Source organism: Artibeus jamaicensis, unplaced genomic scaffold, assembly GCF_021234435.1.
Source record: "Artibeus jamaicensis isolate MK-2021 breed Jamaican fruit bat unplaced genomic scaffold, CSHL_Jam_final contig_64, whole genome shotgun sequence".
Lineage (NCBI taxonomy): Eukaryota > Metazoa > Chordata > Mammalia > Chiroptera > Phyllostomidae > Artibeus > Artibeus jamaicensis.
Genome location: NW_026521911.1, coordinates 4,511,580 through 4,528,056, shown reverse-complemented (window position 1 = coordinate 4,528,056; position 16,477 = coordinate 4,511,580). Strand labels below are relative to the sequence as shown.

Sequence of the window (16,477 nt, the reverse complement as noted above, 5' to 3'; positions counted from 1 at the left end):
TCCGTCTTTCCATACTTAGGTTCTTAGGCTTCGAAAGTTCTTCCTCCCTGTTGCTACACACTGGGTCAGTTGCAAAGCCTTGTGAATTCTCACAGCACAGTGGGTTGGTTCCACGCCAAGACACTTTCATCCTGTAGCTGGTTCTTTGGGTTATTAGTTGCCCCTTGCCGGAACCACCGTAATTATCTCCTAATTGACCCCCCTATATTATAGAGAATCACTCAAAGGGCATGTGGTTCCGTAGTTTCACTGTGATGTTATGAATTTTATTTTTGGATTAAGCCAGACCTAAGGTACTGCCATATTTCAGTCACTGTGGAGTCACTTTTACTGAACTGAGCTCTGGTGGGAAGACATTGGCTACCTTCAGGGATGGTAGAGACAAAATCCTGGGAAACTCTCTGGGCTGGTATATTATTATTTCAGGCACATACAGCATCGTCTTTATGAGGAATGTTGGGGAACCAATACCCTGAAATCTGGACTTCTCCTGTACAACCGGTTTGTATACATTTTATGGACAACAAATCATGTACTGCTACTTCTACTTTGCGAGGGTCACTAGAAAACTCAGCCAAATTTACTGGCCACTTAAATCGTATGTAGAATAATAATAGCTAATATTTAATAATAACAATAATAATAATGGCTAATGAATGCTTGCTATGAAGCAAGCACTGTTCCAAATGCTTTTCATGTATTAATCTATTTGACGCTCATCTCATCTCAATAGGACCATTACGATCCCCATTTTAAGATGAGGAAATTGAGGCCCAGAAAGGTCACATAACTGGCACAGTGTCCTCAGCTAGTAAAAGGGAGGGGAAAAATTTGAACTCCGGCAGCCTGGTTCCACAGCCCCTACTCTTAATCACTATAGACATTACCTCTTTAAACTTTAGGACGTGCATGCCTGTGTGCTAATCCTAGCCTCTGGCTTTATAAATTTCCTATGCTTATCTTGTCACTTCTGGACAAAATGTATAAATAGGGACTTGATTTGCCTTCTCACTGAAGCAACTAAAAATCTGGACATAATATATGAAACACAGTTTTTTAAGACATTGAATATTAAACAGCTAAGGACAGTGATCCCTAAGACACAAAAAAACAAATGAAGTAAGCCCTCCAATCGTCCCTGCTTCCATCCTGGAGAGAGTTTCTAGGCTGTGGGGCTGAGGGAGTAAACCCAGGCAGAACCCAGTCATTTCCCTGGGTTGAGGCGAGGGAGTTAGGAACCTGGGGAGGTCAAGGTGGCAGGAGTTCAGAGGGGAGAACACCAAAGAGTGCTGCACAGGAAGAAGCCTCTGGTTATCTGCTGAGGGTCCCCGAGTCTTCAGATGCATATGAGGAAGTTATGTGAGGCCAGAGAGAGAACCATCTAAAAGGACTAGAAGGAGCACTTCTTGGGGAATCACATAGGTCTAGTTTCTATTCCCAACATCCAGAGTGACAAGGCATATTTCACAAGGCATCATGAGCTTTGCCCTAATAGTGGGGCCAAATTAGCCCTAGACTAATGTTATTCTGGTCCCGTCTAACAAAGCTAAAAGTAATAGCCAAAAACTATTTCCAAAAAGCTAAAGGACCCGTATAGAAGGACCCACATGAGAAGAAAAATCAGCCAACTGAAGCTAATGAAGATAAGTATAGCGGATAGATAATGATATTTAAACAGTTATAACTGTTTTCTGTGTGATCAAGATGCAAGGGAAAAGACTGAGCTTGTTCAGTAAAGAACGGAAGTATAAAAAAGACCCAAAATCCCAGAAACAGCAAACATACTCATTGTCCATATCTTGGGTTCTAAATACCATTTTCCAATAAAAGAAATCATAGATCTTTAGAGGAATGGCTGGTTTCAGATAAGGAGAAGGGAAAATACAAGATGATCCTAGAGCATACTGTAGTACCAGAAAGTAACTTAAAAAAAAAAAAGTAAACGAATGCTTAAAAAAATAAAGGATGGGAGGGAGCATGTCAAAGAGATGCAGAAGTCAACCACACAGAGCATTTAACGGCCAGATGCAGAGCTATGTGAGCAACAAAATAAAAACATAGTATCATATTATAACCCAAAATATAAAATAAATATACATGCATTCAAATTGGTATTAAGTGATTAAATAAATAAATAAATAAATACATAAATAAATAAAAAGGGAGAAAAAATAACTCTTGCACACAGAAGACTTCTAAATAATATAGGTAGATACTCCCCCCTCTCTAGCAGATAGAACTTAACCACTCCCCATGCTCTGAGTATGGGCTAAACTTAATGACTTGATTCCAAAAACAGTATAAAAAGGGAAACATAGTAGCTTCACAGTAGGAAGATCTAGCAAAACTACCTTAACCAAGTGACTAAAGTTTACATCACCAATGATATCATGTGCCCTCTAATTTGATGTAATAAGAAGGACATTCTACCTCTATGCCATCCTTTTCCAAAACTCCTAACTCTAGGCTAAGAATCATGAGAACATCAAACAAACCCCAAATTAAGGGGTATTCTGTGAAACACACGACCAGTACTCATCAAAACTTTCAAGGCCATGAAACATAAGAAAAAGACTGAGAAATTGTCATGGGTCGGAAGAGACTCAAGAGACATCACAACTAAATGAAACGGGATGTCCTTCATTGGTTCCTGGAACAACAACAAAAAGACATTAATGGAAAAATTGTTGAAATCTGAAGAAAGTGTGGTGTTTGGCTAATAGTAACATACCAGTGTTGGTATCTTAGTTTTCATAAGTATGTTACAGTAACGTAAGATGATGACATTAGTGGAAACTGAAACTGGATGAGGAGCATATGGGAACGCTCTGTACTATCTTTGAAAATTTTCTGTAGATATAAAGTTATTTCACCCTGACTGGTGTGGCTCAGTTGGTCAGGTGTCATCCTGCAGAGCAAAAGGTCACCAGTTTGATTCCCAGTCAGGGCACTTGCCGGGGTTGCAGACCCAGTGTCCGGCTGGAGCACGTGTGAAAGGCAACCAACGATGTTTCCCTCTCACATCACTGTGTCTCTCCCTCTCTTTGCCCCTCCCTTCCCCTCTTCCAAAAAACAAATAAATAAAATCTTTAAAAACATAAAATTATTCCAAAATAAAAACCTATTTTAAAAAACTGAACTGAACTTCTAGAGATGGGGATTATAATATTGGAGACAAAAAATATATACAAAATGGTATAAAAATAGATTAGAGATTTCAGATGAAAAGATTAGTGAATTTAGAGACACAGCAATAGAAACTAAACAAAAAGACACAAAGAGAGGAAAAAAAGACAGAAAAACTTGGATCCACAATGAGCTGCAGGACAGCTTCCAGAGGCCTCATATACGAGTGTAACTGCAGTCCTAAAGGAAGAAGGGTCAAAAAATTCTTGAAGAAATGATGGCCAGAAGTTTCCCAAATTGGATGAAAACTTTAGGCGCACAAATCCAAGAAAGTCAATGAACCTCAAGTACAAGAAACATGAAGAAAACGATACCAAGGCATTTCTTAATCAAATTGCTAAAGTCAGTGATAAAGAAAAAGTCTTAAGAGCATCAAGAGAGGAAACAGCACATACAGAGGTACAAAGACAGGAATTATAACAGACTTTCAATCAGAAAAAATGTAAGACAGAAGATGGTGGAGCAAAGTATTTAATGTAGAAAAAGAAAGAAAGGAATTAGCAACTTATAGCCCTGATTGGTGTAGCTCAGTGGATTGATCATGGGCCTGTGAAGCAAAGGGTTGACGGTTCGATTCCCAGTCAGGGCACATGCCTGCGTTGCAGGCCAGGTCCCAGTAGGGGACACATGAGAGGCAACCACACATTGATGTTTCTCTCCCCCTCTTTCTCTTTCCCTTCCCCTCTCTCTAAATATAAATAAATAAAAATATAAAAAAAAGAATTATCAGCTTATAATTTAAAAACATATTTCAAAAGCTTTGACCAAGCCCTGGCTGGTATAGCTCAGTGGATTGAGCATGGGCTGTGAACCAAAGGGTTGCCAGTTTGATTCCCAGTCAGGGCACATGCCTGGGTTGCAGGCCAGGTCCCCAGTTGGGGGCATGTGAGAGGCAACCACACACTGATGTTTCTCTCCCTCTCTTTCTCCTTCCCATCCCCTCTCTCTAAAAATAAATAAATAAAGTGTGTCATCTAGCAAAGTGAAAGGTCACCAGTTCAATTCCAAGTCTGGGCTCAGGCCTGGGCTGTAGACCAGGGACTGGCTGTGGCACATGTGCGAGGCAACTGAGTGAAGTTTCTGTCTCTTTTTCTCCCTCCATTCCCTTGTCTCTAAAAATAATAAATAAATCTTTTTAAAAATGTTAAAAAAAGCATATGTGATAATGAGGAAAGAATAGTCTTTTAAACAAATAGTGAAGAGACAACGGGATAGCCACAAAAAAAAAGTGGGACACTTCACACCATATAGAAAAACAAACTCAAAATGAGTCAAAGACCTAAATATAATCATTAAAACTATAAAACCCTTTGAAGAAAACAGAGGGGTAAATCTTTATGACTTTGGGTTTGACAATCGTCTCTTAGCACAACCACCCAAAGATAAATTTCAGATAAATTTCATCAAAATGCAAAACTTTTGTGCATCAAAAGACACTATCAAGAAAGTGAAAAGATAACCCACAAAATGGCAGAAAATATTTGCAACTAATATATCTGATAAGGGTCTAGTATCCAGAATATATAAAGAACTCTTACCACTCATCAACAAAGAGACAAGCAACCCAAATAAAAAAATGGGCAAAGGACTTGAACAGACATATTTCTACAAAGAAAGTATGCACAGGGCCAAAAAGAACATGGAAAGATGTTCAACATTATTGGTTAGTAGGGAAATGCAAATCAAAACCACAATGACATACCATTTAATACTCAGCAGGATGGATATAACTTTTACAAAATTTGAAGGGAAAATAAGTGTTGGTGAGAATCTGCAGAAGTTGGAACCCTCACTTCATGCACTGCTGGAGGGAATGTAAATTGTGCAATCACTGTGGGAACAGTTTGGTGGTTCTTCGATAGGTTAAACAGAATTACTATAGGACCCAGCAATTCCACTTGTCCATATACATATGAAAGAATTAAAAACAAGTGTTCAAACAAAACTTGTTTGTACACATTCATAGCAGCACCATTCACAATAGTCAAATGAGGAAAGACAAATGTCCAACAGTGGAGGAATGAATACACAAAACGCAACATAGCAATACAATGGAATACTGTTTAGCCATAAAAAGGAATGAAGATACCTGCTACAATGTGGATGAATCTGGAAAACAGTATGCTAAGTAAGAAGCCAGACACAAAAGGCCTGATTGCATGATTCCATGTGCACGAAACTTCCGTAACAGGCAGATCCATACAGACGGAAAGTTGACTAGTGGTGTCCAGGGTCCAGGAGTAGAAGGAGAATGGGGAGTGACTGCTTCATGGATACAAGTTTTCTTTTTGGGATGAAGAAAATGTTCTGGAACTAGACAGTGGTAATGGCTACATGACACTGTGAATGTAGTGTCATGGAAATGCATGCTTTAAAATGGTTAAGATGGTGAATTTCACTGCAATAAAAAAAAGCAATTACTATAAAAGTCTATTCTTTCATTCATCTATCAAATATGTATTGAGCAGTTCCCGACAAGTTTATTCTGGATGCAGGGAATACAGAGACTTATCAGGTATGGTCTTGGCCTTGGAGGATTCTCTGGGTTGGGAGGGGAGGAAAATCATCCTACAAACACATTCAGTTAAGTGTTATAGTTTCCTTGAATGTGTACCATACACTGTGGTGGCTGCTTTTCAGAGGGATTGGGCGTGGAGAACAGCAACGGCGAGGCTGAGTCTTGAGTGACGAGCAGGAGTTTGCTTGGCGGATGGCAGCGGGAAGTTTCAGGCAGAAGGTGTGACCCGAACCAGCTCAAAAACTGATGTCAGAAAGCTAGCTCCTGGCTCTCAGCAAACCCCAAACCAAATAGCACGTGTTCAGCAGTGTAGAGGATGGACTTCAAGACAATGAGGTGGCAAGTAGATGACCACCCACCCCTGTCTGGCTGCAGAAGGGACGCTAAGAAATGCAAAGGGGGATGGCAAAGACCTGATGGGACATGAGGCTCAAAGAAAGTGTGACTCCAAGATTGGGCCACCTGGTCGGGAGTGGTTATTGCCTGTCCCTATGGTGGGCCTGCAGGACATTCTGTACTCAGGGGACATCGAACTAGAATGAACACCCCCCTTCTATGTACTCTCCTATTTTTAATATATATAATTTTTTCGCATTTGAAAACCACTTCTCTTTTCCTTGGGCTTCCTCTGTTTTCCTGTTTGAAGTATCTGTTACTATGGAAATGCCATGGCACAGTAAAGTGGCATTTACAAGTGAGGTGTAAAGAATTTTCAGAACATCTCGAAACACAAGTCTAGGGTTTAGGAATATAAGCCCTAATGATGTGATAGTGCTCATGCCTTCAGACACTGTGTTATAAATATAAACACACCCGGAAATTTTAGACAGCATAGAGGAGATAGTTGAGAACTTTGTTAGGATTTATGTGCCCAGATTCTGAGTATATGAGAAATATTAAAAACACAAAACATAACACACTAGTTGGGAAGAACATCTGGAAAAAATGAACAACAGAATGCCAACATTTACTTGTGAATACACACCTCTGGAAGAAGGACTGGGGGCTGGGGGGAGCTGGGACACCCCTTGGAAACTTGGAAAAACCTTTGTAGCACCTTCTGTGCCATAAATATATTCCCTAAAATTGCATGTAAATCAACTGTTGGTAAATCATATTTATCAAATGTAATGGTGACCGCTATTCTAAAGATATCTTAAGAATGTACATTTCAGTAGGGGAAATTATTACCAGTGGAGCAATGGAAAAATCTCACCGGACTGAGTGAAATTCAAGGTCCTTCATTATTATCCTGGCTCTGCCAACTGAATGTGTGATTCAAGAAAAGTCAGTCAACCTCCCTGGGCCAATTTCCTCATCTAATCTGGGTTGTAATTCTGAATTTTCACTTATTAGTTTCTTAAAGCAAGGTGCAGGGGTACTGGCCCGCAGCCTAATGTCTTCTGGGAGGTAAAGCTGCACACTGAAGCCAGTGGACAGAGCTCAGGGCCCTTTTACATGAGAGGAGCTCGGGTTGGTACAGCCAGCAGGCCAGTTACCATTCTGTGTTCTGCACCTTTGTTACCCACTTTGTCATTCCCACAATCACCCTAAGTGCGATCATTCCCATTTTTTGTTCCAAATTCTTGACAAAAAGCTTGTTCTTTAGAGTTGTCCTCTGGGAAAAATTGACAGTTCAGAGTAAAAACCCATTCTTGGTGATCTTTCCACCTCTGGTCCTGTACCTATTCCATAAGACAGGGCACTGCCAAAGGGCAAGGACCGTACCCTGTGCCTGGTACAAGCCCAGGGGCAGAGAAGGAATTCAGCAAATGACAGTTCACTGAAGGAGGAAGCTGAGGTAGAGAGGTGGGTCTGCTGAGATACCTGAACCCTAGGGGTGAACTTTTGGCAGCTGCTTTAAACATTTCTGAACTTTCCAAATTTTTTACAATGGGCAGAAACATAAACATACCACAAGCATTAAACTCTCCTTTTCCTGGCTTTTTGTCAATGCCCTGGTCTCTCATAAATAATACAATCTTTTCCCGGTTCTCCAATGCTTGGAACAGGACACAGGGCACACATCTTTTCTTTAAAGGAAACAGCAATTACAGTCTCCTACTCTGTTTTGCTTAAACAGCAACGATACTCTGCATTTGCCTTTGTGGACCTAACACCTGCAATCCAGCTTCAGGCAAGGACCCCTGCCAACTGGCTGCGGGAAAGGCCATTTACCAATGGTGTTTAGGCGCCACCTTGATTAATCCGCCATCCAGGAAGTACAAAACACACTGTAAGAATTCCTTTGTCTTCTTAAGCAAAAACAGGTTTAGGCCTTATTAACTGGCAAGAGATAGAAGGCAATGGGTCAGGCTTTTTGCCAATTTACTACCACCTTGTAGAATAATTCAGGAAGACCAAAGCAGCAAAGGAAATTACTATCTACTGGGTGCTCACTGCATGCCGGGTCTTGTGCTGGGCCGTCACCCACATTATTTAATGTGAGCCTCACATCCGATAGTCACTATTTAACATACTATATTTTGACTAACTTCTCTTATTTTCTGTCTGCCTCCGCCCCCTTAAATGTATGCTCATGAGGAACTTTTTTTATCACTTATCACTCAGTGTCCAGGACAGTGGCAGACACATATAAGCACTCTAAATACTTGTTGAATAAACAAACTGAACAGCTCCATGAGACAGGTGTTGTCACTCTCCTTTCAGGGGAATAAGCAAGTGATCCAAGGGTGCAAGTGAAACGCCCAACACCACAGGCCTTGTTAAGGAGCAGGGCTAAAACCCCAGTCTCACGCTTTTGTTCTTGTTCTTTTTTGACCATAGGTTGTAATTAGACTTAGACTTAAATATTGAAGAACTCTTTCAGCTTGACAAAGTCATAATCTCTATGCCTATAAACCTGTATTTACCTTGTGTGTTCATTTGAAAGTCTGAAATTTCACCAAGGAGATACAGTTGGCACTTTAATGATATTTTGCTAAAGCAACAACAAAGGACACATTTTCCCCACATAACAATGCCATCTATGGATAGGCATGGTCTATATCACTTCTCATTTTAAAGTCCCATAACATGATAACTCTTCAGACATCCATAAGAAGCACAGTCATTCTGGATATGGACAAAATAACATTTGCAAACCTTAGAGTTTTGTAAATTACAACATGATACGCGTGTAGAATTCTCAGTGTGGAATGCCAAGCATTCAGGGGTGCACCCGAGTTGCTCGAGTGTCCAGGTATGGGAGGAGGTACACTAAAAGCCATTCCCATCCTCAAGAAATTGTATGGAAGGCTCAAGGATTCTTAGTGAGTCAGCTGTAACAAAATCCATCTCAAGAATATTTCCTTTATGTGAGAGAATGTAAGAACGAAATCCAGCCAAGGAGAATTTCACCCAGGGGAGTATTTTGTATCCTTTTCCATTTGTCAGAATATACTTGAGCCCTACACGCTTCTTTACCTACCCAGGGCTACATAACAGGAGCACACCACTTGCAATGTCTTCTCATACCGCCTTAGTTTTCTCTAGGGATCCTGGTCACGTTCACTTCTCCTCTGGGGCAGGCCTTTTCCCTTCTGTCCCACTCCGGCTCCCGACACAGTTATCGTACAGCCTGTGTCAATGAAGCCAGTTTATTGTTCATGGAGCAAACTAGTGATTTGGCTTCACTTTCTCCATTGCCAACTTTTGGTGCTATTGTTTTATTCTAATAATAAAAGTAATAATACTTCAGAAATGTTTTTAAAAGAAATACAAAATTTTAGAAAATACTCATACTCCAACAATGTTAGTCATTTAAAAAACATTTTTGGATTTATACATGTAATTTTTTTATATCACTCCTTTAACATGATAAACATTTTTCCATGCAGTGTTAATTCTTCATAAACATTAACTCTAATGACGGCATTATAGTCTATTGTAGAGTCATACTCTAATTTGTTCAACCAATTTTCTACTGTTGGACTTCTGAATTGTTAAGCATAAATTCCACCCACATTTTAGACTATTTCTTTAGGACAGACTCCCAGAATTGGAATTACAGGATCAGAAGATATAAACATTTTTAAAGCTCCTGAAAGATACTGCCAAATTGCTTTTCGGAAAGCTGTTGCCAATTTACACTTTCAACATTGCCAGTGTGTTTTTCTACCAACGCGGACCTGTCTAAAGGATAATAAAATTTAAGTGGAACATACAGCGGCCTATGGCAAAGGTCATTCCTATTTCAGGTATGCAATTAACCATGAGTTAGTGTGAGCTCATGGAACAAGTTTCGCAGAAGCGGAGCAATATAATGAGATTTTGGGCTGACTGATCTGAAGACTGCATCCGTTTTGTGCATTGTCGTGCCACCCTGCACACCGGGCAGTGCCTGGCACATACAGTCACTCAGCAACAATGTGTTAAATTAACACAGAGTCTTCTTTGGAGATGCAGCTTTTCAGCAACTGTAGAATTTAGTCGCTCCTCGATGCAAGGAAAACATGACCAGCTGGGTTACCCTCGTAAAGGTCTGTTCAGGCCTGACAGTCTATCTCAACTTTGGAAAATTGGTTTAAATGAAGGTGACCCAATACAGCCCTCGTTAGGGGAAAAAACAAGCACGCACATCTAAAAGGACATACCTTGGCATCAATTGCAAATATATACATATACACTTTAAGAAGCATGCAAAAAATATAATTCAGTGACTTTTGTCACCTCCATAATAGTCACTTCATAAGTGACAAACTTGTTCAAATGCTGCCAGAGGTCAAGGCGATTTTGGAACCAATTTCAGTTCATTCTATTATCACCGGTTATAATACTGATGAAATTGTTTTTGAGATATTACAGGGCATATATAGGTAGTAGTTCATGTAATATCATTTTGAGTCAAACAGAACACAAAACTCATTTTGTGAACCAGAATAGGGTCAAGGTAAAACAGTCATTCAACTCTAGTTCACGTTCCTGGCACCATAAAGATTCCCTTTAATATCCCACAATTTCTATACAGTAAATTGTCAGACACCACCAGATCAGCTTAGCATTAACAAGTTAATGATGGAAAAGAATCAATCACTGTCATTTTATATATACACTTTATAAACACTGGACCAAGAGTCAGCAAATTATGGTCCACGGGCCAAACCTGGCCCGCCATCTGTTTTTCTACAGTGTACAAGCTAAGAAATGTAAGAACAATTTTTTTTAGCTTTTTAAATGGCTGAAAAAATAAAAATAATATTTTGTGACATGTAAAAATTGTATGAAATTCAAATTCCAATGTCCGTAAAGTTTTTTTCAGAACACAGCCATGCTCATCCGTTTCCCTGTTAGATGTCTGCTTCTGCAATAAAATGGTGAGTCGTTGTAATAGAGACTGCATGGCCCGCAAATCCTAAGACGTTTCCTTTATGACCCCTTCATCAGACCCAAGTGGGTCCTTGGAAGTACTGGTTTCCCACTACAGAGTTTGTTTTTTTTTTTTGGGGGGGGGGGTTCTGAATATCAGTAGTAGAAGGGTGACGCATTTGGGACAGTTATTTGCAAGGATGTAAAAAGGTAGAAAGTAGAGAAGATAAATACGCGAGGGTTGCCTCGGACAGGATGGAAAGCCTGTAGATCTAAGAGGTCTGACTCGACTGAAAAGCGGAAGAACACAGAGTCCCATATATAGTTCCAACAAAGGAAGCTCTTACTAATTGAGCCACACGGGACCCTGGTGAGATGCAATCCTAAGGCCAGTGAGACTTGTTGGCGATTATGTTTGCGAAGAGCAGGCTGGCTGAACAGCGGTCACTGTGATACAGTGAGATGACTCCCCCGCAGTGCCGCACTTCTTTACTAGATGTCTTCAAACCATTTAACATCCAGATTTCTCCGGGCATTTCCAATGGCACGTGTGAATGCTGACTAAGTGGCTGAAAGGAGGGCTCTGGAAAGCAGGTCCCAGGTGCACCTTCTTCCCAAACAATCACATTTCAATGAGGATTCAAAGCCAGGGGCAGACTTTCTAAGACTGCAGAACTTTCCACGTGTTTTTCAAAATCAAAGATTGGTGGACATTTATTCTTTCTGATTTGAGTACTACCAGTGGGACGGACAGGTAGAGTAAGGTAGGGTGGGGTAATGGATGCAGGAAAAACTAAATAAAATCAGTGATGGGATGATCTGCCCTGGAAGGTTTCTGTTCCTCTAGGACTTCCAGCTGTGGCATGTAACATCCCATGTGGATTCTGAACCAGAGTGGGGGAGGGAAGATCAGCCCAAAAGCCAAAGAGATTCATTAACAGATTGTTTTGAGCTCAAGAATTATGGTCAAGGCTTGCAGACTGCCAGCTCACCTGCTGACATCCTACAGAGAACTAGGTTTCATCTACTACCATTAGGTGGAGCTTTTCTTCCCGGGGAAAATATAATTGCTAGGAGCATGGGACTGGGATGTTGTATCTCAGAGAAACTTTCATGAGGTAACCAAATTGCCTTCATAAGAACTGGTAATACTGGTTGCTGCTGGGGTGTGGACCCCCCCCCCCTTGGCTAAGGATGAAAAAGGGAGTTTTTCTCTTTCTCTGTATGCCCCTTATCAAAAACAAAAACAAGAACCCCACCCACCCAACCAGAGTGCCCACCCTGCTTCCTGATAGGAAGGCAACCTGGGGCCAGGGTTGCAACAGACGATTTCCTTACTGAGGGCTACAGGCTGACTTAGGAGCTGGAAGAGGGATCTGTAAATCAGAGGAGCGGAGTTAGCTGTGATTTGAGTGAAAAACCATGACCAAAAGGGCAATTCAAGAGCATCACACCGAAGTGACCAAAAGCAGCTACTGGAGGGAGGTGTGGTCCAGAACGAGGGAAACAGAGGAACAAGAGCAAACTAGTAGAGAATAAACTGAGAGATGTTTGAGAAAAGCCAAGGACAAGAGCCTGGGGCGCGATGATGAGTAGATCCGTGAGACTATAGGTTCAGAAGCCCTAGGCAAGGTGCAAGACAGAGCAAAATCCATGTGAGCAATAAAAGAGCTTTGGCGGTAGCCACATAAGGTACTGTTAAATATGAACTCTCCCATCCTAGATCATGCTCGAGCCTGGGATTTAGTGATTCTGAGCCGCCATGTGTGGTTTGCTCTGGATGAGTGTTTGGGCAGTAATTTTACTTCCCCCAAATCTGAGGTACATCAGTTATCATCTCATTGAATATTTTCTGGGAAACCTTGCATTGGGTTCAAGTAGTCATTTGACTTGACTTTACTTGGGACAGGATCTAAGATAATAAATTAAGTCCCTTTCATAATTCAGTCCTGATGACCTGTTTCCAATTGCGGTGTCCAAACCTTGTAAGGGCCAACATTGCTCTTGGTACCCTGTACTCCAACATGGTCTTAGTCCAGCACCTTTGGAAGGGTCACTCCAACCCTGTGCACAGGATGGGAAAAGTCCAAAAATAAGTCCTCTCAGGATCTCTGTGTCATAACAGGTTGAAGGGAATGACTGTGAAGGGATCCTGGCCCTGGCCCAGGAATACACAATTCTGCAAGTTACCACTGGGCTTGCTAAAGCTAATATGAAGTTCATTAACCAATGTCACCCCAATAAATTCAATGAAAAAAAAAATTTTAATGAGGTCAGTCACAGTTGCAACAGATAGCCACAGGGACTTTTGCTTCAGCGTGCAATGTGGAGTGCCTGTGAGGAACCAGGGTTTCATCTGATGTAGGACGATGTCTAGAAATTGCTAAGTAGGTAAAAAGTCTGTAAGCTGTTGCTTGGTTTGAGTTTTCTTGCACAATATCTTTTATTTATGTAATCATGTCCAGGTTTCAGGGTGCCTCAAAACTAACAGGAATTAGTGGGGAATTTGTAATTTTTAGAGGGGATTCAGTGAAAGAATGGAACTAAAAATAACTGTTGAATAAGTAAGTGTTGGGCCTCTGCTATCAACTGACATTGTTTACTAACTTACTAAAGAAATAATAGGAGCTGTTATGTATAAAAATCCTTGGGTAAAGCATAGACCTTGGTAAATCCTGTGAAATGCTGTTAATAACCACCCCCCCTCCCTGCTCCTCCACCAGTCATTCTGAGATGTTTCCAGTCTATGTGGTATTACTTGGAACCCACCTGGGGAAAGTTCCATTCCATAAATCCTGGCAGAGAGGCAGAAGACATAAAGGAGTTTGAACTTACATAGACTGCTTTTTTTGAGGGGAGGGGCAGAGGTTGATGGGAAGTTTAGATAACCATATAAGTGAGTTATTATAAACCTATCCACAATTTTCCCTGGCTGGTGTGGCTCAGTGGTTGAGTGCTGGCCTGGGAACTAAGAGGTCGCCAGTACAATTCCCAGTCAGGGCACATGCCTGGGTTGCAGGCCAGGGCTCAGTTGGGGGCATGCAAGAAAGAGGCAACCACACATTGATGTTTCTCTCCCTTTCTCCTTCCCCTTCATCTTTAAAAAATAAATAAAAATCTTTTTAAAAAAACTAGCCACAATTTATGAACAACTGGCATAGAGTTGGGGGCAGAGAAGAGGAAGCAAAGGATCCCAAATTGTTCATCCTCTGCAACATCATTATCTTGCTCTCCAGACAAAAGTGCCATCATTTTCTCACTGCTGCAGGTTCAGAGCCTCATGCTGTTCCACCTGCCTGGGAAGCTTTCCCTAATTTCCTAGCTTCATGTCCCATCGTTCCTTACAAATCTAGCTCCTGAACCACCTCATCCATGAGGTCCACCCAGCCCTTGGTGATTTTGTTTCATAACATAACACTGTCAATGACCAGCAGTGTTCTAAAAACTGCAGGTATCCAAAAAGCACCTGACAACGTTGGCAATAGTTTCTAAAATCAGGCTGCTATGTAGGAGTCAGCACGTAGGCAGCTGGCTCCCTTAATGCAGGGTCTAGCGTCACCTGGTCTCCCTCCCCACACAGCACAGCCTGGGTCTGAGTCCCCTGGTTTATATTTTCAAGGACCAGATCCCCCTCTTCCAGCAAAGATACCCAAATGAGCATGTGCATGTTGTCGGGGTGGGGTCCAAAGCACAGGACTAGAATGAAACAAACCCAGCTCTTTTGTGAGGTAAGGTCTGTGAGCTCAGTATGGGTAGGCCAACCCGAGTTCTGAGGGGCACCTACTGAATCATTTGGGCTGGACTGACCCTTAGCATTGCTCATTATGTCAGCATGCCACTGCCTTCTGAACCATACCTCTGGCCCTGACTGTGAAGCAGGCTGGAACTGGAGGCCTTCTCTGGAGGTCCTCCCAGAAGAGTATGTCTCCCTGGGCACAGAGATACAGACTCCAGGAGATCCTGCTCCCACCTCTCATTGGTATGATCCCCTGAGGCAGAATGTTGAGAACATAGGAACAGGACAGCCATAATGATCTAAGGCATGGGCAGTGAAGAGATCCAAATTTGTTAAGCAAAAGAAATCAAGAACAAGCAAGAACCAGAAGTCAGCAGCCAGAGGTTCTTCAAAGTTGTGGAGAACAGCAAGGAAGATACGACCCAACAGTCCAGCAGAGTAACCTAGGAGAGCCATGGCATGGAGGGAGGGATGGTACAGATGAGTGAAAACAGACCAGCAGCAAATGAAGGTGCCTAGCACTGAGGCGGCTTTTTAGCTCAGGTTCAGCTACCTCACAATCCTTTCACCAAAGTGTGAACCAATCCTGAGCTGCCCTGGTAGGAAGGCTTGTTGAAGATGAGGCCTGCAGATGCTGGCTGGCAGCACAGTGGATTCTGGGATGGGAGACAGGCAGAGGCGTTTCCCTACCAGCTTCACACTGAAGATGCCTCCATGCTTCAGAGCCTGTTACCCTTTTCTTCACATACAACCTATTTTTCCTAGTTTCTTTGGAAAGATCAGAACAAAAGTCCAGCTTTCGAGGTTTAGGGTGATCCTTCAAAATAGCAGATATAACTTTGGCAGAAACTTTTCTCATGTTCAAGTTTTCTTTCAGAATGAGTCTGACAGTTTCTTTATCTAAATTTAACTCTTCGGCCATCATCCTCACTGTTAACTGCCTGTTTGAACAAACCAAGTCCTTGACCTTTTGGATATTTTCATCTGTCCGGTGGGTAACTGGACGGCCACTTCGGGCATCATCTCGAACATCTTCCCGACCTTCTTTAAATCTTTTGTGCCAGTCAAAAACTCTGGCCCTAGACATGACTTCATTCCCATACGCTTCTTTTAAAAGATGGTTGGTCTCACTTGCAGGCTTGTTTAATTTCACGCAAAATTTTATACTAATCCTTTGTTCTAGATAGCGGTCACTCATTTTGGCACTTAACACAGGAACGTTAACAGGCTACAATTACGGGGAAGATAGAGGGACCAATCTCTATACGACTGCAGGTGGAAGGAATCAGGTCGCTCGCTATTCTTGATCCTCTGGAAGCCTCACCAGGAAAGAGTAATTGCTTTTCTGAGTTTTCGGCCCTCAGCTTTCAATCGAAGCAGGTAGAGAAGTCCGTTCTGAGAAGCTAATGGGGCTAAAGAGTAGCCGCAAAGCTGGGGAAAATGTAATCTCATACAACCCACCTCTGCGTCCAACACAGTGCACGCAGATCTGCCGGGAATTTACAAATCAGTAACCAAAGTTGTCCCCGATTCCGCGGCGCTTAAAGGTCTATGGCGATTTCTGCAACAGAGGCCTAAGTGGTGATATCTTAAAACAAGCAAGGAGACATACACCAGTGATGTAACGTGCAAGCTCGCCCCACATATGCAGAATCCCGCGAACGCCAAACCTACCGAAGCAGCCCTGGGTTCACCAGCTCTAGAGTCCAAGAGACACGCCTGCATATGCA

At 41.9% G+C, this 16,477-nt stretch overlaps 1 protein-coding gene across 1 annotated transcript in view; it reads right to left on the bottom strand.

Annotated features, from left to right (window-relative positions):
- GVQW3 (GVQW motif containing 3) overlaps nt 1-16,477 on the bottom strand; it is a 28,082-nt gene extending 11,605 nt beyond the window's left edge. Inside the window, exon 1 of the mRNA XM_037131549.2 lies at nt 9,135-16,477. Within this exon, the coding sequence (XP_036987444.2) occupies nt 15,313-15,945 (633 nt within the window). The 5' untranslated portion in view covers nt 15,946-16,477 and the 3' untranslated portion in view covers nt 9,135-15,312. The remainder of the gene's footprint in view (nt 1-9,134) is intronic.